At 39.5% G+C, this 26,876-nt stretch overlaps 1 protein-coding gene across 2 annotated transcripts in view; it reads left to right on the forward strand.

Annotated features, from left to right (window-relative positions):
* The window catches only part of SPATA17 (spermatogenesis associated 17), a gene marked incomplete at its 3' end in the record, with an annotated part of 72,818 nt that overhangs the window by 39,933 nt on the left and 6,009 nt on the right, over nucleotides 1-26,876 (forward strand). Inside the window, exons 8-9 of one of the 2 annotated variants that reach the window (XM_083433376.1) lie at nucleotides 3,283-3,431; nucleotides 10,015-10,252. In XM_083433376.1, the coding sequence (XP_083289502.1) occupies nucleotides 3,283-3,431; nucleotides 10,015-10,252 (387 nt within the window). Of the gene's footprint in view, nucleotides 1-3,282; nucleotides 3,432-10,014; nucleotides 10,253-26,876 lie in introns of those variants that run through there. The other variant, XM_083433377.1, reaches the window with a different exon arrangement.

Consider the following 26,876-nt stretch of genomic DNA (forward strand, 5'->3'; position numbering starts at 1 on the left):
TTTAACTGTGCGACTCTCATTGATGTTAATGGGAGTCACACGGCTAAATCCCTGGACAACACAATTTAGAGGTGTATGTTTGGGAAAGGACATTGGTCTGAGCTGATGAAACAGCTGGAATGAAAATCCAACAGAATACACTGTTCTTAACGTGGTCCGGTGGTGTGACAATGAGGGATTTATAATTGCTAGCCATCCTTGTGACTTAGTACTCAGTGACAGCAGCATTTGACATTAAACTTGTGTACCTTACACATTAGGCCCCATGTGAGTGTTAAGATACCAAAATGTGCTCAAGGAGAGTGTTAAAACAAGAGTTTGTATTCATGTCAAATTTTCAGACTAAACATTTAACTATCTGTTGGCTTTCTCAGGCAGTATATGGGAAAATATTTTGTGTGTGTAACACACACACACACACACACACACATATATTCATACTGTTGATATATATTCTGTCAGATCTCTGACTTTTATCACAGAATTAACTAGAATTACAGAACGCTGGAAACAAAGATAGTGAAATTAGTTGTCACAAAGGAAATTAAGAACATCTACATTGCTTTATTTTTTCTCTCCTTTCCCCCTTATAGCCTGCTATGCAAGGCAAACAGGATAGGATCAGATGCTAAGGTTCTTGCCTCATTTGAGTTATCATCCATAAATGCAGTGAACCATTCAGGATAGTGCACTCATCTGGTGTGCAAGAAGTTGTATGAATCAGATACTGTTGTTAGACCTCAGGTTGAGTTACCTAAATTGGCCCTTCAAACCATAATTGGAGCCTTTCTGGATGAAACCATATTCCAAAATCTTGTTCATACAGTGACCAATAGCAAGTAGCCATTGATTGTCTTATCCTCTAGGTCAATGGTTCCCAATTGGTAGTTTTATGAGAGGTGGAGAAAAACCTTTCTCTACCTACTTTCTCCACACCATGAAAAATCATTTCGAACTTTATTGATAATTTTGGTTACTCTTTTCTGAAACTTTACCTTATCTGTTTTGAGGTGAGGCAACCACAACTGTACACAGCACTCCACATATGGTTATATCATAGCTTGGAGTAATGGCATTATGATATTAGCTGTTGGTTTTTTTAATGACCCCCAAAGTGAGATTTCACAGCTGTAGGGTTGACATCATCATGCTATCAGCTATGATCCCAAAGTCCCATCCTTTCCATCCAATGCATGTGTAGAGGCAAATTGCTTTAAAGTGGAATGCCACTGTATGCAACATTTACATTATGTAAATTGTATGCAACATTTACACATCAAAAGCTACTGTAAGCATGGACTTCCCCATTCATTCCAGTGGAGACCACTCTGCATCTTACAGGTTCGTGCACATCAGATCCCTGACTCATAAGGAGATGGCTGTATTTTGATGACAGAATGCAATTCCGCATGCACTTAAATGCCTCTGCAGTAAAGCATGGTCTTATCTATGTTGGCTTGTGCCCATAACAGCAAAACATAGCAGGGGTGCAAGATGGTAGGAATTAAGTGAGAACTTTGAAATGGAAAACAATGTAGGTCTTCTAACACCTAGATAAGATCATGGTTAATTCTTTTCCCCATTTTATGTTTTTAACTGCAAATTTCTAGATAACATAAGCAAATAATGTGCATTATTTTGAGTCAATTACTTGATTGCACTCATTACTCCTGTGAAACCTAATAAACTTTTTAATTTCTTTTTCACACCTTTAAAAGCTCTGTAGTGGTCCCAATAAAATAAATTTATTCTTGGCATAACCCTTCTGGAAGTGAAGGAGGGGGGTTCTGGCACAATAAATAACTGCTATGATCACTTGCTTCCTTCTTTTCAGGAGACCTGGCAATTGGGGTGCTGTGCCTTTAAAAAGTAAAGTTCCAATAAAAATCCATTAACAACTTTCAAATATAGCAATCCTTCTGTCCAGCTGTGAAAAGTACTAGATGATACTTATTTGCCATTTGTGTTATTTACGGTCCGTGACTTTTATGGTAACTGGTTCCTATTATTGGTTTCTATTAATGTAAAACATAAGTGAACATAAATGAGGCGTGAATCATTTCTTTTTATTAGCCCTGCAGTCTTCACTCAGTTCTTGCAGTAACTCCAGCTGTGGCTTGTTAGTGATAACCTATTTAAAGAAAGAGATCCTTCAGAATAAGAGGCATGATTAGGATTGTTGCCCCCACCTCCTTTTCTTGGGTGAGATTGTTTCACTACTTCAGTGTTAGAACAACAGTGGTAAAAAGGAAAACAAGCTGTAATTGGCAACTCAGCAATAGTCAGCTGCCTGTAAATTGTATTGAGTTACAGTGCTAATGATATTTACGGTACGTTCATACTTACTACCTAAGGGCAAGAGGGTGGTGTAACCCTTTTAAAAAACTGGATAGATTTTTCCTTTGCCAAATATCTATGGTCTGGGTTCCCACAAACATAGTGTTAGCTTGTCAACATTTCTGGAGCACTTCAGACTGTTGATGGCAGATCATATAGCAAATTCTGCCACCCAGCACCTAATTTATTTATCCACATAGGAAACTAACATAGAAAAGGCTCTTCTCCCTCACATGATTGTGTGTGTTTGTTATAATTTGGAGGCATATTCAATCATACAAGCCCCTGCTAAGTCTAGAATGGTATAGCTCAGATATGATTCATCACTTCTTCCACTGTTTGTGATAACTCAGCAGATGTGTAATTATATTAATATAATTAAGGTAAAAGGTAAAGGTACCGCTGCCCGTACAGGCCAGTCTTGACAGACTCTAGGGTTGTGCGCCCATTTCACTCAAAGAGGCCGGGGGCCAGCGCTGTCCGGAGACACTTCCGGGTCACATGGCCAGCATGACAAAGCTGCATCTGGCGAGCCAGCGCAGCACACGGAAAAGCCGTTTACCTTCCCGCCAGTAAGTGGTCCCTATTTATCTACTTGCACCCGGGGGTGCTTTCGAACTGCTAGGTTGGCAGGCGCTGGGACCGAGCAACGGGAGCGCACCCCGCTGCGGGGATTCGAACTGCCGACCTTTCGATCGGCAAGCTCTAGGCGCTGAGGCTTTTACCCACAGCGCCACCCGTGTCCCTATTAATATAATTACAGTCTGATAAAAGCTCACTTATTAATCTATAGAACCCAAAACTATTAAATTTAGCTTTTCACCAAGATTCAAGAGAGAAACAAGCCTACTCTTAGGTGCAGAGACATCAGTGCTAGGCTGCTAATAAAAAAGCAAAGAGGAACAGCCCCGGTGCAGAACGCATGTCTTCTCCTGTCCCTTTCAGGGCCCATTTCGTGATCCTGTTGAAGTGTTGCAGCAGCGCTATAAGCCTTTGGACCCGTCTGTGCAGGTGGCAGCTTCAAACGTTTCGCTGGAGCTTGCCAGAGAAAAAATTAAACAAGAAGAGTGGAGAAACCGTGTACATGATGAAGTGTAAGTTGCTTGCTTTCCCCTCCTGTTTTCACTTCACTGTGCCTCTTCTTTTTATATCTTTTACTGTTGCTCGATAGACTCAAAAAAGCTGTTGATTCTGAAAAGTTGAAAAGCAACCATTAAGCATAAGTCTATCTAAGCATCATATTTCGTGGACCAAGATTTTCAAATGTCTTAGGCCCTGATCTGTTCACCCAGGAAAGCTGAAATACTTGGATTTAAGCTTGTTTAGCTGAGTTGAGGTCAATGGGGCTAAATCGGTTTAAAACCAAGTCCATTTCATCTTGATTGATTTGTGGATTGGGCTATTATTCTGTAATAATCCCACTTAAGTAGTTAGGTTAGCCGCTTCAGATGACAAGCCACTGAACAGCCCTGATCTTAGTCAAGCAAATCAGGCACTCCTGGCCAGAAGAGAACTCCACTGCTTTGTACTTCTTCACCAAATACGTGCAAGCTTTCATTGGAGGCTGTACCTGCCCAACCCCATCCCAGCATGGTTCAATAATAGCTTCCTTACTGTGGCTGCATCTGAGAAATAATTAAGGTAATTCCACACCACCTGGAACATTGAAACTTGGTATGCTTGTAGGCCAAGGCAACTTGCCTATTTGAAAAGTACTTGAAAACTGGAATGTTTTCCTTTAACAGACTAAACTCTGAATATAAAGATTATCCGATAAGATTGGGCTGAGGGAGTTTAATAGACCCTTTGTATACTCACGTCAGTATGGCTGGCCAAGACTTCCAACAACAGTTTTGCAAGCATAGACGCAATTTTCATTTACTAAACTGAAATAAACGTGTGGTAGTAACTTAAACAGGAGCTGTGCAGGCAAAGGACCAGGCTTGGAAGTGGCGGAATTTAACTTTGCATCATTCTCTCTTTTATGACTATATGGTAAAGGAAGAATTATAAGGTTTTACAGCGAAATTGTTTGATAGGTGGCCTACCCACATACAGATTATTGTGTGTTCTCAGAAACTCAAAATATTATTGACACTGTCACTTTTGATAATATGGTTGATCTCAAGGTGTAGGAAACCTAAATCTACCCATGGGGCTCACTTGACCTGGATTTCATCCACCAGCCCTCCAGAACAGGAAATCAGTGTTGTCAAATCCCTGTGCCAGTGGCTTCTAACCCAGTGTAGGGAACTATATACATCCAGTTCTGGGAATTATATGCATTGAACCCCTTTACCTGCACTGTGCCCAATACAGCAAAAGATGCATTTATGGAAACTGGCTTCTGGTTATGTGTTGCCCTCACTTAATCAGGGTGTTTGAGGTTTAGAATGTGCATTTACAAGTTTGAAGAGCATGGGCAGTTATGAAAAACAGGCACTGAATGTTATTCCTTGCAAATCTAACACATCTAAAACTTTTTTCAAGTTATGTCTAGTTTGTCAGATGCTTTGCAACTTTAGCAATTTGCATATTTTCTGGACTATTATTGTATTATGATAAACAGGGATTATCATATATTTTCAGATAATGTTTTCTTAACAATTCAACTTCTATTTGTAACTCTTCCATTTATTTTAATTACTAGCACAGTGTGCAACATTTATTAATCAGCAGAGCCTTTTTAAGTTAAAATACTAAATTAGCTAACCCCATTAACACAGAATACTCCAAACAAGCAGTAATAGGAGAGGTAGTTACTGTGCAAATCGTATTATACATGCGGGTGCTCTAGGGCACAGTTAAGCATGATTACCCTCTTTTGATCCAGTATTCCTCTGCCTCTTCTAGCTAATTTCCAGTGGAAATTTACAAAGTGGTGCCTTCATTTTTCCAGCTTAATTTTTCTAATGAAGTTCTGGTACTTTATAACACTGGGGATATAGATAATAAGTCTGTATATAATTAAGAAGTTCTAGAATGTGTCCGCAAAGAAGAGGTCTCATTACTTTTGCTTTATACGAGAAGTGGGCTAGCATTTGTCTGCTGCTTTTACTTCTGCTGCAGACTGGGATTAAAACCAAAACAGCCCAATGATTATTAGTGTTATATCAGAAAACATAATGCAGGCAGCGCAAAAACAACCCTTGTAACGGAAATATAGCCAATGTAAGACTATGTAAAGTTTTAAAATAACAATTCTTAAAGATATGACTTCTTGAGAGGCACTTTAAGCACAACCTAACTCGTTTTCTCTTTTCTTTTTTTAGCCTTCAGTTGTTACACATAAAATTATATCTAGCACAGGGGAGTTGACTGAAAACAACTATTGACTTAGACCTGTTGTCTTGGAAGGGATGGGAATTAAAAAACGTTTAATACATGCTTTAATAAATCAGACACTTTTTATAGTTTAGTGCATGTGCTGCTGCAGCTAATGCAGTACCATTTCATTAATGTGCTCTAATCTTGTGCTCTCCTTAAAAGATTTGCAGGGCTAAACACAGTTCCTTCTAACATTGGTCGCAAAACTTTCAACCCATAGAATGAATACAGGTCCATGGGCCATACATAGCAGCCTACCAGGGTGCTCAGCAAGAATATTTGATTCTTCTACTCCTTGGGGTGACAGTTTGCTTTCTGGCCAAGTGTCAAAGAATATCTGATACTCAAATGACTGCATGTAATAAACCTAACAGGCATACAAGCCAAAAGCAGAGAAAACACATAACATTGCACAGTGCATTCTTCACTCTGGACTGTTACTGTGCTCATTCATTGTATATATGTATATATTGGCCAGTAGTGGGTGGGCCTTGGCGTTGTCCTCATGCCCCCTAAGGAACATCCTTCAGGTGAGGACAGGTGTCCCATCAGTAAATGAGTGTCATTAATCCAGACAAAGAAATTATTTATCAGAATGCTAGGCCTTAGCTTCTAAACCAGCCTTTCTTAACTTGGGTCTCCAGCTGTCATTAGACTACAACTCCCATCATCCCTGACCACTGGCCATGCTGGCTAGGAATGATGGGAGTTATAGTCCAACAACATGTGGGGACCCAAGGTTGAGAAGAGCTGTTCCAAACAGTTGGGTTCTGGGACCCAGGAGAAGCTGGCTGTCAATCCAAGTGGGTCAGAAGCAGGGAGGAGGTCCAAAGCAAGTGGTGGTTCGAGTTCCAAGCAATCAATCAAGCCCCAGAAGGGACAGGAGTAGATGCATGGGCCAAACTAGGGGACTGACCGTTAGGCAGAATCCTCACACAATGAGACAAGTTGTCAAACTAACCAGCAAGCTTTGTGGCTCTGGCTTTATAGGGCCTGATGGACAAGGATTGACTTTTTGGATCAGCTGGTGGTACTCAGGCCTTGGCTTGTACATCCACCAAGTTCAGTCTTCCAGTCTTGCACTGGAAAGAAAGTACTGGTAGAGCAGGAGGTATAATGCTGGAGTCTCACTTGCTTTCTCATACAAAACTGAACTGCTCTCTTTGAGGGCCACTAAGTAAACCCTATAACCTTCCAACTTAGCTTGTTTCCTTGAGGTCCATCTTATTATGACCACAAAACACACTACTAGACTGCACATGACGCTGTACACCATCACCAGATTTGTTTATATTTGATTTCTCTTGTGTTGCCATTTTCAAGCAGTTTTGTTTCTAAAATGACAGGAGCTCACTGTGTCCTACCTTGAGAACTTGAGGTTAGTCACAAATCTTCTACAGGAAGGTCTGAATTCTTTATGATCATCTAAAGCCTAGCTTGGGTTAATGACTTTATCTCAAAGTTTAAATACAGTTCCTGTGCTATTTTGCTCTGGCAATCCAATATTAAGACCCTAGTACAACTGCCAAGATGGAAGCCATTTCATTACATATTTTAATGCAAGTCACAATATATAATTAGATCATGAAATCCTTCAATTTCTGTAAACATTTGTGTTTTGAATCGGGGCTATTCTCAATTTCTTTTATTATCAAGATGCAAGGCTATTCTGGGTTATAAAATTAAGAATTTCTACTAATAAATGCCAAATGAAACATTCCTATAAACAAAGGAATCTGCATATATTTCTGTTATAAACCAGGCATACTGTCTTTGATGTTTTACAGCACTTAACAATGTATTCCTTATTATAGAAAGTTATTTTTACATACACCTTGTTCTGAGCATTACGACTACCCTAAATTCCATGCATTCGTGGGCAAATTCCTTTGCTACTAGCCTTGTCTTTCAGTCATCATCCAATCCCTGGAGAGAGCCAATTTTCTTTCATGTCTGAACAAAAGAAAAATGTACTATTAAAATGCAATTCAGAAGTGATAAAAACTGTAAGTGGAGCAGCCGGCTTCCAGCAACTCCTATGTATACTCAGGGACATTGGGGCCACATTAATTTTTTTTGTGTGTGATGTCCATCCCATGTGCAAATTAGCCCTAGAAGTGCTATAATCTGTCTTATATGAAAGCCACCTGCCCCATGAGTATATACATGCTTCTGTAGCTTTGTATAATTTAAAGCTCTGCTACTTCTGTGCTTTTGTTTTGTTAATTTTCAAGAGCCCTTGGTTTTGAATTCTTTATGGGCAATTTGACTGGCCAGATGCTAATAAAGACCAATTTGTTTCCCCACAAGGAAGGTTTATTGATATAATTTACTGTTGATGAAATATTAAATCCTTTCAGTAAAGGATTTAAAAATAGAATTCAGCAGTTAAAATAAGAAAATCGGGGTTTTTTTTAGATGGCATCACAAAAAGTAGTACACAACCATTAAAAACTTTCTATTGGAAGCTTTTCAAAAAGAAAAAGAAAATAAATGTTTCCTATCTTTTTTAAAGGGCCTCTTTTTTTTAATTTTACACTGTTCAGTATAGCATCTGGGGGAAATGAAAACTTGATTTAGCCTTCTGATATCTGGGCACAATAACATTTTGCCTCGTGGTACAGACAGTGATCTAATAATTTAGGGTGTGATCCACAGAGTCTTTTTCATAAATGCCTTTACTCTCAGGGAGCACTGTAATTACCCTTTCTTACTACCAGGGGTGCCAACTTAAATAAATTATTTTGGAGGCCCAGGTAAGCCCTGCCCTGCATAACCGATCACATGACACAATGCATAATTGATCACATGACACAGTCCCACAAAGTTGATGGGAAATGCCCATCAACTTTGTGGGGCCCCTGCCCCCTCAAATATTTTATTGTGGGGGCCAAAGCCCCCACAGCCCCTGGGAGTTGGCTTCTATTCTCACTACAGTATTATGGTATCCTATTTGATGCCTCACCTAATGAGCAAACAACCAACTTTTTCCCCTTAGCAAGAACTTCTCTTGATGTCAAATTGCTTTCCTGCACCTCCGCACCTGAAGACAAGGGGTTACCACTGTTGCTTTTTGACATTGCTTACCACTGTTGTTTTATTGGAGTTTGATACAAAATGAATTCTGTTCATGTCTCCAGAACCCATAGATGAGGTATGGGAGAAATCCCCACCAGAACCTAGTTCCTAGTGAAGGAAATGGGGAGATGCGTGGGGGCCTGTTGCTTTGGATCAGTATTGTCTACACTGACTGGCTCTCCAAGGTTTCAGGCAGGAGTCCTATCCAGCCGTGCCAGGGATTGAACCTGTGACCTTCTGCATCCTAAGCCACTGAGTTGCATCCCTTCTCAGCCAGCTCACCCTCCCCACCTCCATTCTGCCTCTGATGCACTCAGGAACAGTGTGCAGGATTCATAATACAATGGCACCTTGGTTCCCAAACGGCTTAGTTGTCAAACAAATCAGCTCCCAAACATCACAAACCTGGAAGTATGTGTCCAGTTTGTGAACATTACTTGGAAGCCAAATGTCTTCCGTGGCTTCTACAACTTCCGATTGAGTGCAGGAAGCTCCTGCAGCCAATTGGAAGCCGTGCCTTGGTTTTTGAATGGTTTTGGGAGTTGAAGAGCCAAGGTACCACTGTAGTCATCATCATCATCAGAATTTCGGCAGCAGCATTTTGAACCAGCTGAAGTTGGGAACACTTTCCAAGGGTTGGCTCATGACCAGCATAGTGCAGTAGTCCAAACCAGAAGTAACTGAAGCACATGGCACATAGCCAAATCAGCTCTCTCTAGTGATTGATCTGAAGCTTTAGAAAATGAAATACCTGAAGCTGTCCCTAAGTTTGCAAAGGGTGATAATTTAATCCCGGTCTCTCTTTTGGTTGTTGAAGAATTATTTGGCCCCAGAATAGGCTGTACAGGCAATGGCTGATTTACACACATCGTGGTGACCCGGAAGCGGCCATAAAAGGGAGCAGAATGGGGGTGGGGCAGAGCAGGCTTATGCGCACTCTACTGGCACATGTGGGAGTCAGGAGTGTAATCCCTGCACAAATCGGTCATTGCCTGTACTGCCATCATTTCTGTTGAGATGGTGAAGTTTTTATAAAGCAGCTCCTGTGTAATTTACTTTCAGCTGTACTATGCAAAATGGAAGGCATATGGGAGAGGTAAAGGGGGGCATTCATTAACTATGTAACAGCAATGATAGACTATGGCTGTATAAAATGGTTGTGCACTGAAACAAATGCTTTCCACATTGTACAGTTCCCTTGTGATTTATATGGCCTGTACTAGTAGAATGAAAAAATATATTAAATAAACATATATGTGTTTCACCTTTCAGGTTTTTGCCATTTTCAGGCCACAGAGTTGATAAGTATGTCCCATCAATCCAAACAGCTAGTAAATATGGTCAATCGAGTTACGGGCTCAAACACTTCCGGGAAGAACACCCAGAGAAATGGATAACAAATAAGGTGAGTTATGTTGGGAAACCAAAGCAAAGTTACAGCTTTGTAGACTTCTTAAAAATATCAAAATCAATCAGATCCACTCCACTAAATCAATTTCTACTGAAATGACATAAAAGCTCACTGAATTGGGAAACTATACAGTGCTTTCATGAGAATAAAATATGAACCGAAACTCCTCTGCTGTATATCGAAGAAAAAGGAAAAAATGGAAATTGTTAAAAAGAATAAGCTTTTACTTTTTTAAAAATCAGGTAAATATGAAGCTATAGAAATATTGCCCTAATTATTGAAATCTGATGCTTAAAAATTACTCTTCTTCCTCCTCCTCAAGGCAATAAGGAACATAATAAGTGCAGGAATTGTACACAATAATTAAGAACATCACAACACACACACACACACACACACACACACACGGTGGTTTGGCATAATGAAATTAAAACTTTCACTTACCAATAATGTATTTTAAAAAGTATTATTCTTAGGGCTGCATTTTGTGAGACAGGTAGTTTCCCTTTTCTGCCCTGAAGAACATTCAAAGATGAGGGGGCTCCAACGCTTTATACCAGTTCTTGAGATTGTACCAAAAGGATTAACATTTCACTGCATTGAAATGAACAGGGAAGTCTAGCGAGAGAAGGGACTCTATGCGTGCACACACAGCATAAGTGATTATTGGATAAAAGTCCAGTTCCCCAAATTATATGCAAGAACGTTACCCTGGTTTTTGTTGTGTGTTTTTGTATTTCTATTAAGTTTCAAACATATTTTGTAAATACATTAAAGAAAACAGGCATAGGGCAATCACGGTTGTTGATAACATTGCCATACTATTATATAAAGGATCAGTGTGATTAAGTCGACAAGAAGTTGGGGGTCAGATGAAGAGGAGAATTATGGTTGTGTTTCTTTCTGGCCTAGGTGAGCAAGGAAGAAGAGGTGGAGATATTAGGGGGTTTTTGTGTGTTGTTCTTGATTACATTCAGGGTTAGAAGAACCCACCTCCTCAAATGGCAGCAAAGTTCAACACACACACCTGAAAAAATGGCGAACTCACACCTCTGTTTAGGGACCTAAATTTGCTTCCTTTCCCTGTGAGGATCACATAAAATAAGGGTGACCTTTCCCCCCCAACCCTGTTTGTATTGCAAAGAAGGAGAAAATAATGGTGGAATCTTTCAATAACAAGAGAAGAAAATAGCTTTTCTGTTACTTTCTCTCTTTCATGACTAAATATGACTGGAAATGTATTGCTGTTTTCAGTCATTTCCAGAATTGTCTGATTTGCTAAAATCTCTTTTCAGAATTTCTTGCTAAAGGCCTCGGTGTTTCTCAAAACTTTTAACATTGTATAAATAGCTGTTCAGTGGAAGGAATTCAATATGGGATAGGATGTCAAAAGTTTAAAAACGGAACTAATATAGATCATCAGTCACAAAGCATGAAATGGAAAGAAAACAATTGAACAATTGCTTCTCGGCTGCTTTTCTGAGTTCTTGTCAGTTTGGGGAAGCAAAAAAATTCTGATTTTATGTAAGCTCCCTGTAGACTCAAGTTAAAAGAGACTACATAGAAATTGCTCTGCACACTTGGGTTCTGCTACCTTGGCACATGATTTTGTCTGTAGCATCCTGAGGTGGGGATTACAGTCTACTAGATACGCTAACAGTTTACAGTGTCAGATGATAAAATTCAAATAATTGCTGCCCAAGATACTGACCTTTTGACCCACTCTAGTTCATAGCTGCATTAATCTATAGCAGCAAAACACGTATTTGGGCTCCAGTTCTGCTGCTCAAATCCCATAGAAATCAATGTGATTTAAGCAACCTTAATGTGAACTGAACTGCAGCTTTTGTTACCTAATTGATAGTGGCTTCATTCAGATGCCATGCTAAATCATGGTTTGATGCTATAGGAAAGAGCAGCGGTTACTCGCTCCCTCCCCACCATGCATATGCTGTCCTTCAGTTGTAATTTGGCTTGAACAAACCATATTTTGATGTTTCACTGGTAAAACTGTTTTGTACTTGCCCTCCAAACTAACATCGCAAAACATGGTTTGAAGCTGAAGCTGTTTTGCAGTCTTGGTTTGGAGGGCATGTGTAACCCATGTTTTGTCAGTTTGACATAAAAGCAAACTATTCTTTGATCATATTAGGAAATAACTAATTGAAGAGGAGCTTGTGGGACCAGGAGAGAGGAAAGGGGCATGCACACACACAGACACAGGACTCATTCCTACAGTGTCAAACCATAATTTGAGAACCAACACAATAATAATTGTAGCCAAAGGATTAAGTTAATTTTATAAGAACATTGGTTTTGGAAAACTGTTAAAATGGTATACATTGAAATTCAACCAGGGGGATAAGGGGAAGTCACTTAACAATGTTACTAAGCTTAGTTTAAATAGGCTGAGATTTATGTTTGTTTGTGTATTTGTTTGTTTGTTTTTTAAAAAATTGAAAAATTAATTTGAAAATTTGAAAATAATAATAATAATAATTGTAGCCTAAGAAGAGATTAAGCACACTTTGGTTCAGTTCAGACGTAACAGATACCATGGTTTCCTGCCATGCTGAGCCCTGTATTTCCCCCTCTCCCTTATTTCCACCTACAATGAGAAAATTGAAAGCCACTTTTGCGCTTAAGCTAGCCGTGGTTCCCCATTTTGTCCAGACTTGGAGAACTGTGGTTTGTTTAAACCAGGAGCAGGGAATCTTTGGCCCTCTGGATGTTGCTGAACTACAACTCCCATCAGCTCCAGCAAGCATGGTCAATGGCTAGGGATGATGGGCAACATCTGATAGGCCAAAAGTTCCCCACGCCTGTGGTTCTGACATAATGGGAAATTGTGATTAAGTTAAAAGCTATAGCTTTATATTTCTTTTTCAGTTTTTTAATATAGCATTGTGAGCTTCTTTGTGAACCCAAGCGGAAATTTTAAAGTAGGACGTGAGCCTGAGTCACAGGTCTGATTTAGGATAGAAATGATCTACCAAATCCATGTTCGCAACTTTGTCTATTGAACCAAAATGAACATAGAGCCACAATGTCTTTAAAAATGGAGGCAATGGAGGCTTTTATTTCTCTATCACCAGTTGAGTACCTGGTGCACATGCAGAGAGCAACTAGCGGTACGACCATACTAGTGGTTGCTGCTAAGGTGGTGGCAGTTCTAGGTTCAGTATTTGTTGCCTATTTTGGCATAGTTCAGATGGAGGGGATAGTATTGCTGTGTCCATGCAGCGAAGTTGATAGCAGACCACTGGCAAAGATCATATATTCATATTTCCAAGGCACTAGCAGAATTATTACATGGTAGATTACCATGGTTTCCTGCCATGCTGAGCCCTGTACTTCCCCCTCTCCCTTATTTCCACCTACAATGAGAAAATTGAAAGCCACTTTTGCGCTTAAGCTAGCCGTGGTTCCCCATTTTGTCCAGACTTGGAGAACTGTGGTTTGTTTAAACCAGGAGCAGGGAATCTTTGGCCCTCTGGATGTTGCTGAACTACAACTCCCATCAGCTCCAGCAAGCATGGTCAATGGCTAGGGATGATGGGCAACATCTGATAGGCCAAAAGTTCCCCACGCCTGTGGTTCTGACATAATGGGAAATTGTGATTAAGTTAAAAGCTATAGCTTTATATTTCTTTTTCAGTTTTTTAATATAGCATTGTGAGCTTCTTTGTGAACCCAAGCGGAAATTTTAAAGTAGGACGTGAGCCTGAGTCACAGGTCTGATTTAGGATAGAAATGATCTACCAAATCCATGTTCGCAACTTTGTCTATTGAACCAAAATGAACATAGAGCCACAATGTCTTTAAAAATGGAGGCAATGGAGGCTTTTATTTCTCTATCACCAGTTGAGTACCTGGTGCACATGCAGAGAGCAACTAGCGGTACGACCATACTAGTGGTTGCTGCTAAGGTGGTGGCAGTTCTAGGTTCAGTATTTGTTGCCTATTTTGGCATAGTTCAGATGGAGGGGATAGTATTGCTGTGTCCATGCAGCGAAGTTGATAGCAGACCACTGGCAAAGATCATATATTCATATTTCCAAGGCACTAGCAGAATTATTACATGGTAGATTACAAAAATCACTATAAATCAACTTAAAACTTAGATGAACCAACAACTTTATATATCTATATATCTGAAAGATTTAAGGTAAAATAATGTGCTTTGTTCAGATGTTACACTTGCCGAAAGTATTTTCCTTGGTTCAAAGCTTGGTTAAAATGACTAATACTGCCTTTACAACTGCGAAGTTTCAGGATTCAGAAACCACTAGATGCCATGAATTTAATCAACACTGATAGATCCTATGAAACTGGACAGACAAGCGATCAGATATACTAACTAATCTTTCAGTTGTCAGAACACTTGCACTCTCTCAATATTCACTGAAGCAGAAATTATAGCCTACAGCCTTTAATCTGAAGTGGAATTAGTTTTCGTATGCGTTTTAAGACATCTGGCTTTTAATGGCAGTCATTTTTGGTATGTCCTTGTTTTGCAAACAAGGAAGTGGCATTCTTTGTAGAGCTTTCTGCTGTTTGCCTTATTATAGGTGACTTACAACACAGATGCGTGCCTCTTTCCTTATTTGCGCATGCATATTTGGCCCTAAATAGAATTTTATTATCTACAAAGCATAAAAATAGCCAGTACTCCAAAGAATTGATTTAGAGAACCTAAGCATATTGCATAGAACATAAAGTTGACCTTTACCGTCTGCAGCTTTTGAAATGGAGTGGGATGTGGAACACATCATAGGCTTAATGTGGCACAACGCTGTCTGCAGAAACTTGGGTGGGACTGTGACTGCCTGCCCATTGCACCCGATGATTGAATCTGCTGTCACCAGCATCCTGATAATAATGAACATTCAGCTTAACGACCGTGATTATGATTATCATAATTGATGTGTGAGTGCAGTGTGTGGGGATCATTACAGCTAAACTGTACGGCAGAGAAACATGGCTTAGTTATGGATAATTTTACTTTTGCACACTGATTGGGATAAAATATGCTTTTCAAGCTCAACAGTCCATCCTACTGCAATTTCAGGAAGAAGTCTGTATATGTGAATTGATGATCCAAGCATGCTGCAAAACAGCCAGTCTAGCTGTTTGTTTAAAATGGTTTCATTTCATTAATATTGGCAATTAATTAGGTATCAAGAAAGGGGAAACCTCTTCTGAGTTGCCAGTTGCATTAATCAGATACCAAGTTCCTTGCATAGGCTGAAAAGAAAAATATTTAGCTATGCACAACTGGTGCAGTTCCATTGATAATGGCAAAGACGTTTTACCTTGGTATTGTCAGTGCCAAACTAAAATAACATTTATCTGTTTTCGTAATGTCTTGGGAAAACTGGCAGAAAATATTATAAAGATAAAACCGCCAAGCATATAGAAGAACAAGCCTGGGTGAAGCAGAGCCAGCATGGCTTCTGCGAGGGTAAGTCCTGTCTCAATAGGCTTTGGGAACTAACTGCTTTTAATGAAAGGACTGGTGCCATGCTGTTTTTATTGTAATTATTTGGATGGTTTTAGTAGATTGTTTATGCAGATAGATAGATAGATAGATAGATAGATAGATATAGATAGATAGATAGATAGATAGACAGACAGACAGACAGACAGATAGATAGATAGATATTTTAATTCTATCAGTGTTTAATTGTTTTTAATGATCCTCTTGTGGATCAGGAACTGGTTAAGTAACGGGAAATAGAGAGCAGAGATAAATGGACAATTCTCCCACTGGAGGGCTGCAGAAATGGAAGTTCCCCAAGGATCGGTATTGGGACCTGTGTGTTTCAACTTGTTCATAAGCAATTTAGAGTAAGGAGTGACGTGGCCAAGTTTGCAGATGATCCTTAACTGTTCAGGGTTGTTAAAAAGGGATTATGAAGAGGTCCAAAGGGACTTCTCCAGACTGAGTCATTGGGTGGTAAAATGGCAGATGCAATTCAGTATAAACAAGTATAAAGTGATGCATGTTGGCAGGGTGGAATTTCAATTTCACACATATGCTCATGGGGTCTAAACTGGTGGTCACTTAGGAGGAACAAGACCTTGGGGTCGTAGTGGCTAGCCTGATAAAGTTGCAGACCCAGTGTGCATCAGCTGTGAAGAATGCAGCTTCCATGGTAGGGATCATTAAGAAAGAAATGGAAAATCAAACTGCCAGTATCATAATGCTGTTATACAAATCTGTGGTGCAACTGCATTTGGAATACTGTGTACAGTTTTTGTCACCTCACTTTGGAAAGGATACTGTAGAGTTGGAAAAATCACAGAAACAGGTGGTTGTAGGTTAAATCCTTGTATGGGAGAGCTGCATATGCCTGCATTGCAGGGGATTGGACTAGATGATACTCAGGGTCTCTTCCAACTCTAAAAAGTTAAAGGGACCCCTGACCATTAGGTCCAGTCGTGACCGACTCTGGGGTTGCGGCGCTCATCTCGCTTTATTGGCCGAGGGAGCCGGCGTACAGCTTCCGGGTCATGTGGCCAGCATGACTAAGCCGCTTCTGGCGAACCAGAGCAGCGTACGGAAATGCCATTTACCTTCCCGCTGGAGCGGTACCTATTTATCTATTTGCACTTCGTGCTTTTGAACTGCTAGGTGGGCACGAGCAACGGGAGCTCACCCCGTCGCAGGGATTTGAACTGCCGACCTTCTGATCGGCAAGTCCTAGGCTCTGTGGTTTAACCCACAGCGCCACCCGCATCCCCTCTTCCAACTCTACAACTCTACAATTATTGTTCCCTGAGCCACTGAAAAGCATTTCAAGAGGGTTGGGAGACCCTTTGTATTGGAATGGGATGTGGCACAGTGGATTTATAAAGCTGCAAGGGAGAATCAACAAACATCATACACATTTTATTACACTGCTTGGGGAAACCTTGAACATAGGGCAATTAATTCATTCTGAAATAAAATAAGTACACACATGCCGATAAAAGCAGAAGTGCCTTTCACATGTGGAGTGGCACCTTTGGATTCCTGTCTGTGTGAACGGGCAACAAGATCCATGTAACAATACTCCTTTGAAGGTGGCTCAGAGAAAATAATTCAGAAGGAATGATTTCAAGTAGTGACTAAATTTTTTTTGAGCCATTCAGTGAAGTTATTTACATGAGAAAAGGCACTGTCAGCACTTTCTAATGTATTTGAATAGGGATTGTCAAGCAACCAGTTCTATATTTTGTAAAACCTTATTTTTAGTTCTATAATTTCTCAGTGGGAAAATGCCATGCTTTGATAATGTTATTGGACTTTGAAGAATAAATATAGTCTGAAGAGAAAAATTAGATGGCACTTATTAAACTGTCTAACTAGCAATCCTGTGTCGTTCATCTGTTGCATGATAAATGTCTTGTGTTACCTATCTTCTATGTTTAATCAGGCAAATAGCTTGTTTCGGCAGGGGAAGAAAATCTACCTTTTAATAACTGCTAAGTTAAGTCAAAGAGTCTGCAGATTTTCCACACAATTCTTTACTGAGATTACGGGATAGCAGAATTTATGTATAGTTAACAAGACTGATGCTCTGTTAACAAACAAGAAATTTTTGGGAGACCTCCCAAAAGAGAGAGACTGCAAACTTTTTCTCACCTCTTCCCAAAGTTATTCAGATTTGTTCTTTGGGTGCTGCTGGTTGCACCAAAATGTGCTAAAGCTTGTTGTCATCTGTGAACAATCAGGATACAAGTTAACCAGAAAGAGGAAAACCTATAGTGGCTTAGGGGGGAAATGCGGTTTTAGCCAGCAAAACTTTAGCCCATCCTTCTAGCTATGGTCTCCAGCCAGTTTTGCCCCAGGGTAGCTGCCCAAGAACTACTATGCAGTTGTGCTTGTTGTAGGTAGAAAGATATCTGTCACTATTTCTTTGAATGCTACAAAAAGTGCACTGTGCTAAAATTAATTTGATCTAACAGCTTCAAATATGTGATTGTCAATGAATGAAGGATTTGTAATTTACAGCTTACAGAAGTAGCAAGATGCAATATAAAAGCGATATACAAAAAGAACAGGTGCCAACAAAGACCAGCGATAAAACATTTTTAAAATAACCACAGTAAGAGGCACCATGAACTATAATAAAAACAAAAGGCAGAATAAAAACAAAGTAAAAAGACAAAGAGGGAGATCATAAATAATTATGGCTGGCAAGCACTAACATCTATCTGCTGGAGACCAATGTCATCCTAAACAGGAAAGTTTTAATGCTAAGTCAGAAGGCCAGCAAGAAGGGACAAGATGAACCCTCCCCAGCGAAGAAGGTCCACATTCTGGGCCCATCAACAGAGAAGGGAGACATGACTGGGTGTGTTGTGGTCTGGATTGCAGGGCTAGTAGCAGTTACTAATATTGTTTGCTCTAAATAATAGGTAGAAAATTGCAATTACATATATTCTTTAACCCTGCTGGTTAAAGGCAGGTTCACTGAAGTGGGTGGTGCTTCCAAGCTATGCAGAAAGGGTAGCTCATCACCAAGGCTGAGTTAATAATAGCTCCAGACTTCAACTTAGATGGTACCTTTTAGGTTCAGGCTCCACAAAAAGCCAGACAAGCGATCAAATTGGAATGGTCAGAATAAAGTACCCAAATTTCTGTCGAGTCTTTGTGACTTTCCAGAATGCAAAGGCGTGCAAAATCGAGTCAGTTAGTGAACGTTTGTATCTGTGAAGATGGCTTTGTGCTACGTGAGAAAGGATTATCCTAGCATAAATTGCTTGCCCCGCTCTGTAAAAAAGACTACATTTTTCCAGGACTGGAGATTATATTTTGTCATTTTACGCAGAGCAGGACAAGTAAAGTGAAGCTTTGTGATATATTAATAAGGAACAGTGTGTGTGTGTGTGTGTGTGTGTGTGTGTGTGTGTGTACTGTAATGGAATAATGATGTCCTGAGTATTATACCTGCCCTGCATGCCACTGTATAACCTGCTGTTCTGTTGGTACAATCTAGTTGGTGACAGAGCTTGGGACCTGGAGAAGTAGAGAACAAGTCAATCAAACAATACAAGACCATGCATATTAAAACAGACTTGGTGCCCTGATGTGAAGCTGCTTGATTGAGCAGCGCAGTGTCAACCATGTCTTTCTTCTAATGCTAAAAGTAATGTACATAGACAGAGTGACAATCAGAGTACAGCCTCCCATCAGCTGTAATTAATCTTTTCGTTAACAGAAAGACTAGAAAGCCTCTCATCAGCCACTTCTGAAGTCGGAGAGACCCTGCTTTTTGATGTTTGTATTCTGAGTAAAATTGTCCCCACCAGTTCTAACAAATTGAAACACCAGGCTAATTATGGCAGCTAATGAAGTGTGTGGAATGGTCACAGCTTGTCGTGAAACTGTTCCTTCAGCTCAGATTAGAGTTTCATCAATCACTTTTTTAAACTGATCCAGAATTGCTTCTGCCCGGTGCTTGGCATTTTTAATGCTGTTTCTGTAATTGGTTTTTTCCCCAAAGCTTAGGCTGTTTTTTGAAATATTACATTCTTAAGATAGAACACGCAAATGCAGACTCCAGTCTGTGTGGATATGTGTGTTTGTGTGTGTGTGTGCGTGTTCATTATTGCTTCTATCAGCTGATCAAGTGGTAAGAAGCTAATAAAAGGAGCACAACTGTAAAATTTGATATACTGCTTTTAATCCCGCTAAAGGTAGCAATAAAGCATATACACATATATGGATATGAATCGTTATTACTGGGGTTTGATGTATACTGGCATAATCACATGAGATACAGTGTGTGCGGATGGATGTCTTAAATCTCACCAGAGGTTTTAAATTAAATGAATGATTCGGATTGTATTCCTCTGTATATCATTCAGCAAAATTGGGTGTAATTTGTTGTTTCTGCAAATGTCAAACCTCCTGGCAATGGAAGTTCAAAATATATTAGTAGCCCAAGAATAGAAACATTTCAGCTAGAATCCCAAGCCCTTGGGATCGCGTTGGGAATTTTCACGGTGCCTCTTGTTTCCTTAAGGTAGAAAGGTGCACGATTGTTAAAATCCCAAGTTCTTGCTCATTTACAGGCTCTACTGGTATTCTGCTATATGATGATTCTTTAGAAGTTCTACATGAGTATTGACAAATACACTGTCAAATTCATTCCTTCAAAGTATTATTTAAATAACACGGGGCTGAAACTAAATATAATTCCCTCTTTTCCCTGCTTGTTACTTTACATGTCAAGAACTATCTCCTGTTTCATGGATTTCAGGACGTGTTAGCACATTTGCAGTATTTTCATCCTGTTATCCTAAATTCCACTTCCCCCCTCCTCCTTTGCCCTTATTTTCCCATGCCCTTATTTTCCTGTTCGCTGTGGTACCCTCTTGATTTTGTCAATGATTATACTGCATTGGTGACATCACAGAGAGTTTCGTGGGATTCAACTAACGATTTGAACTAATAACAAAGTGTATTGCTTGTTATACACCCGTTGTTTAGTTCTGCTAGTTGTATGATAGTGGAATGTGTATGATTGAAGGATTTAAAAATACCTGCATATTTATATTGCATTTCTTCACTTTTGAGGAAATAGTTTAAATGAAATATATTTTATTTGTGCACAGAATAAATTAAGCATAATCCCACTTCAGGTAGACTTGTTTTTTCATAAAAATATTTATTAGTCATTTGCAAAGGTTCATATTTGACAAATGACATTTATTAATCATGAATGAATGAAGATGAAGCTTTTGACCATCTATTCCCTTTATAAGGAATACTTTTGGAAATTGCCCTGCACTAAACTAAGGCTTGAATTACAATAGCCAATAAGTTCCAAATACCAATCCAACAATTTCATCTGCACGTTTGTTTTTTAGCTCTGATTCAGTAAAGTTCAAGGGTATCCAAGTATGAAATAGCTTGTGAGGAAATTCACATCACTGTCTTAATTTAATTTAGCTGTAATAAAGACTGCATTAGTTCCAAAAATAGAATATTATCTTTGGCAATTTTGGTTCAAATATAGATATTAGATATGTCCAAAACAAAATAAGGCAGCTAGTGCCATTTCCTCTGGTGTATGATATAAGAGAAATGGGCGAAATGCAATGTTTTGAAACTTATGGCCACATTTTCACGGAAATGTATACCCCACCCCATTTTACAGGCTCTTGGAAAGTAACACTAAATATAAAAGAGAATGTGAAAACATATTATAATATCCTACCAACGCAAAACAAAATTCATTCAGACATCTCTTCATCCACTATAATCTTAACTCTTGCCCTGCCAAATCTAACATAAATAGGTAGGCTTGTGCTTAGGTTGTGGAAGACAGGAGTGCCTGGCATGCTCTGGTCCATGGGGTCACAAAGATTTGGACACAACTAAACAGCAATAACAACAAGTGCTTAGGTTAGGATGGAAGAATCACTAAGGAAGAGGTGTTGTATAACTATGACCAGTGCTTTTTTTCTAAAAATATGTTTAGGGGTACTCTCATTTTCCTACTCATATTGAAATACTGCCCCTCAATGAGGCTAAACTTAGATTCACAAAATGTTTAGGGGTATGTGTACCCCTGCATCCCTTCAGAAGAAAAGCACTGACTATGACCAAGAATGGCTCTCTCTACATCCTTGGCAGCTGATTCAAAAATAAAGAGTTCATTGTTTAGGAAGTGCCCTGGGTTGATCACATAAAAAGGAGGGGTGGCTGTTTCTAAGGTACGTTGGACCTATGCAAATTAGAAGATGGATACATAGGGATATTGGTCCATTGTTCAGATAAGACAGTTCACACATATAGCCATCAGTCAGAGTTGGGTAACTGAGCAGTGATAAATCAAGTGATGCATGTGTGGACCAGCTCTACATTTACTGTGTTGGACACTTTCCACTATTACTGAATAAACCTGAGTGCAATCTATCTTACTCTTTTTTTAATCAAGCAACTCTATGATATAAAAAATTGGCAATGCCAGAAATTGCTCCAGAATTTTTTTGGGAGGAGCAGGGTAGATTTGGGTTGCAATCCTATACACACTTGCATAGGAATACATCCCATTGAATTCAGTAGGACTTTACTTCTGAATGCTTTACCTTGCACATCGCAATCTTCCCAAACAGAAACAAGTTGATATTTCATATTGTGGAGCAGCTGTGAAAAAGGTAAATTTCACTCTAGAGATAATTAGGAAAGGAATTGAAGGTAAAACTGCCAATTATACAAATTGGTGGTGGTGGTGCAGTTGGAGTAATATGGATAGTTCTGGTTGCCTCACCTCCAAAAATATGTTTTACAGTTGGAAATGTAACCAAATTGATCAAGGGGGTGGAGCAACTATGGAGGAAAGGTTACAACATTTAGGCCTTTTAAGCTTAATTAAGGAAAAGGGAAGTAAGAAGCAATAAAATTATGCATGAGATTGAGGAAGTGGGTAGGGGAAAGTTTTTCTCCCTCTCTCCCAACACTGGAATTCTTGGACATCCAGTGAAGCTGAATGCTGGAAGACTCAAGACAGACAAAAGAAAGCACTTCTTGTTAAACTACGGAATTTGCTGCCTCCAAAGGTAGTGATGGCCACCAGCTAGGATGTCTTTAAAAGAGGATTAGACCAATTCATGGATAAGACTATCATGGGCTATTAACTATGCACACTTCTGAATAACAGTTGCTGGAAACCGCAGTAGGAGAGAGTACTGCCATGCTAAGTTCCTGCTTGCATGCTTCCCATAGGCATCTGGTTGGCTGCTATGAGAATAGGAAGTTGGACTGGATGGGCATTGATCCAGCAGAAGGCTCTTAGGTTCTTAAGATGGCTTGATCATGTGTGTGTGTGTGTGTGTGTGTGTGTGTAGAAGTAAGCCTCCAGGATTCTACTTGGAGTTATGCCCCAAAATTCTACCATATAAGTGGACTTTCTCCCATTAGTTGCCAGACTTGTCACAAATCCACGATGGAGAAAGCTGCAAGGTTTGACTGTTCTGCGTGTTGAGCCTCTCTGAGATAATGTAATAAATAACACGCTCCTTGCTTTCATTTGACACACCTAGAATTTGTTCTCCTGCTCTACTGTTCTGTACTTCACAACCTCTAACCCCCAGTGGACCTCCTATTGACAGCCTGTTTCAAGCTGTCCCAGTTGTGTGCAGGTGTGTACTATAGTGTTAGTGTTGGATTATGACCCGGGAGACCAGGGTTTGAATCCCCACTCAGCCATGAAGCTTACTGACCTTGGGTCAGTCACCATCCCTTAGCCTGCCCTACCTCACAGGGTTGTTGTGAGGATGACATTTGGGGGAGGAGAACCATGTACACCACCTTGCGCTCCTTGGAAGAAAAGGGAGGCATGTAAATGTAATGATAAATGAATGCTTCCTTTGAAAGAGGACAGAAACTGGTGGCTTTTTAAAAGGGAGGCATTAAGCCCATCATGGCTGCTATTTTGATTGTTCCACCTCTGCTGTGCTTGTTGTGGCAGCTTCTGGTTCATATATGTATGGCAGGCAATTATTTGGATGTGCTTCTCCTTACCTCCCTGGTCATCCCGTGAGCATCAGAAGCAAGTGCCATCAGAACTAGTACTTGTAAAAGCCGCAACAACAGTTATCCTGGGGAGAATTTTATGCCAACATCGCTCTGTTTTAAAATCTGGATCTCATCCCCTTCTGCATTGCAAGTGTGCATATGACCAATGCAGCAGAGGATGGTTTTCATGTGCATTGTGTGGGTTTGATGTGTATCTGAAGCCGAACCAACCCCTTCTCCCAAAAATGCTTGTGGAGGTAAACTCCAAGGTAAGCTTTACTGTTTCTCTTTGGGACATCTCAAGGGACAGACTAACAATGCTCTAAGAGTCTTAATTTGGACCACTTGTAAAGAGACAATCAGATAAGTAATTATTCAAACTCAGAAGCAGTAATTACAAGTCTTTTATAATTTCTCACAAGACTGTTTGATTTTAGTTCCTCGATTTACAACACTGAGAGAAGTATGTATAATATACTATTTCTTAAGAGGCTTGGTCAAAATTTAAGTAAAATTATAATGAAATGTTTGTTGCATATATTAAGCTGCAATTAATATGTTTTCTGCCTCTGTCTGAAAGATAAGATATTAAAATAATGTTGTTAGCGGGCTTCCCACTGTGCGAATAATTTCCTGATATTTGTACAGCATATTATCATATGCTCTCTGTCAATAACCAAATAGACTATCAAACAGAGAAAATAGTATGATGAAAGTATCATGCAGAAGGACATAACATTGTTTCATGATGACTAGCCAGTATCATTTTGTATTTTAAAAATGAATGATAAGTTGATTCAAAGCATACTTATAAAGTCATTAAAGCAAGTTGAAAATTGCCCTCCATTTTAGTCAGCTAGCCTTTTTAAGTCAGAGGGGTTGTTTTTTTAAATCAGCTTTGCTTGCATTTTAAGGAGGCAATTAGACATTGGGTTTGACATATTGGCCTGGTTACCATGTAATGCTAAGTCAAACTATGGCCAAGTGTGGACACACACAATAAAATCATAGGAGCTTCACTCTTCTCTAGATCTTGCTGCTACCGTGCTGCCTAGAGTTAAGCCATAGCTTGGCTTAATGCCACATCTGAACGCATGCTCATAGTTTGCCCCGCTACATCATAAACTGCAGCCGCGGTTTCTTTTTGTTTTACAGTTCACACTTAGCCATGGTTTATTTCATATGGTTTGGCATAGCGTCGTGTACAGACTATTTAGAGACAACCCTCAAGTTCAAATGAAATACATTAAATCCCTATGCAGAAAACACTTTGCCCAAGATTGCATTTAGCTAAGGTACTCATCTGCAAATGAATTGGTAGACAGTGTTATAACTATGTGAGTATTTATTATAACTGGACAAGACATTGGTAGCTGGTTGGTGTTTTCATTCATGAATCTATGCTTTATTTGGCAGTTTGCAGAATGGTAAGAATAATCCTTTCTTTGGTTGGTTGGTAAGGACTTCACTTGGTGATGGCTACTATAATAACAATGGGAGGCCTTTTATTACCTCCAAATACTTAGGTTACACACATTCCCACCTATAAAGCAATTAAGTTGAACTACTTGAATTAAAATAGTGTATTCTCATTGACTTCAGTGAGGCTAAAATAAATCTCAGTCTTGCTGCTAAAAATCACTAAATTCACTGTCCAATATAAGGAAATCCTTATCCAAACATTCTAAATATATGGAGTAAAGGTCAAAGCAGCAAGGAAGTGGTATATTTCCAAGATAGCATGTTAAGAAATCATGGAATTAGTAATTCGTGTTAACAAATGGAAAGTGGTTGCAGTGGCCCTAGGCAGTTGAAATCTCAGGGGCCGCCTGCTCTGTAAAAAATAAACACCCAACATTCTGGATTATTATTTTAATAGGGTTATACATAAGAATTAGATTCCTTTGGCCACAGGAAGTAATTGTTAGTCATGATTAATATCCCATCTAATCTCTCTCAATAGTTTTTGTGAGCAATGCTACTTAAGGTGTCTAAATGTACTAGTGGGAATTGAAAATTATAGTGTAGGCCTCTTTCACTAGCTGAAATATTTTAAACCTTATTTCACTGAGGCCAGGAGTGGTGTCAATGTACTTTGTGTGAAAAGTGCAATAGAAGCATTAGTATTTGACAGCCCTTGTTGAAATAAGTGAAATTAATGGAGCTCTTTTCATATACGACAAGGCCATGGCACCCCTTTCATGCTGCTTACAGACAGAGAAAAGTCAATACTTTTTTATTACTTGACGCTGACCTACATTCTGCACTACAAGTGCCAGGCCCACTAATTGGTTTCAGTTGTGAGGAAAGTTTGCCCCAAAGAAACATTGGAGCAGATAAATCAATCTTTTTAGGGTAGCTTAGTGGTTTTGAGCACTTGAAATGACATTTGTGTTGTATTGACAGAAGGGGCTGTTATACTCATTTTGTCATGTCAGAAGCCCTTGTACTAGTTGGAAGTGTTAACCAGTACTAATATATTTAGGCGGGAAGCCCCTCTTTGCTAGATCAACATTTTGCCCTAATAGCAGATTGCCGTGTTTGCTTCTCTCCCTCTCTCTGTTAAATAGCACTGCATGGCCATTAAAAGGTCACAGAATGTCTTGCGGCTTCTCAGTTCAAAGCTCTAATTTTGCCATTACAGGCATTAGGATTGCAGGGAAAACTTGGGCGAGGACCCCTAGAGTTAAATGGAGGGAGCCATATTTGTACCATTGATTTGTAAACAGAACTTCCTACTGTGTCTTTCTCAAATATCTGTGCCATGAAGTGCTCCCGGGTGGTTTATTCAAAATAAAAACGTCGTTAGGATAGCAAAGGATTGTCTCTTAAAAAAACATACATCTTCCTATTAGCATCTAAGAATATGGCAGGCGAGTGGAAAACAAAGTCTACCAATTGCATGGTTTTAAATAACAGCGTCCCAATGATAAATGTAGAAATGATCTATAATTATTTCACGGATAAAATAAGGATTGTACGAACTTTGATTTGAAGTGACCTGCATCATTCCCCCACCCCCCGCAAGCTTGAAGGTTTGTTATTTTAGACTTACAGAATTTTACCTCCTTTCACCGGGTCTGTAAGACAAAGCTAATTCAGCCAGCTAGCCCTGGTGACTATCTAATGTTTATTGGATGGATTTCCCCCAAATTGATTTTTGAACTTTGAATTTTATTGTTATTCATGCTTTTATACTGTATTTTA

This window comes from Podarcis tiliguerta (assembly GCF_965153285.1).
Source record: "Podarcis tiliguerta genome assembly, chromosome: 3".
Classification (NCBI taxonomy): Eukaryota; Metazoa; Chordata; class Lepidosauria; order Squamata; family Lacertidae; genus Podarcis; species Podarcis tiliguerta.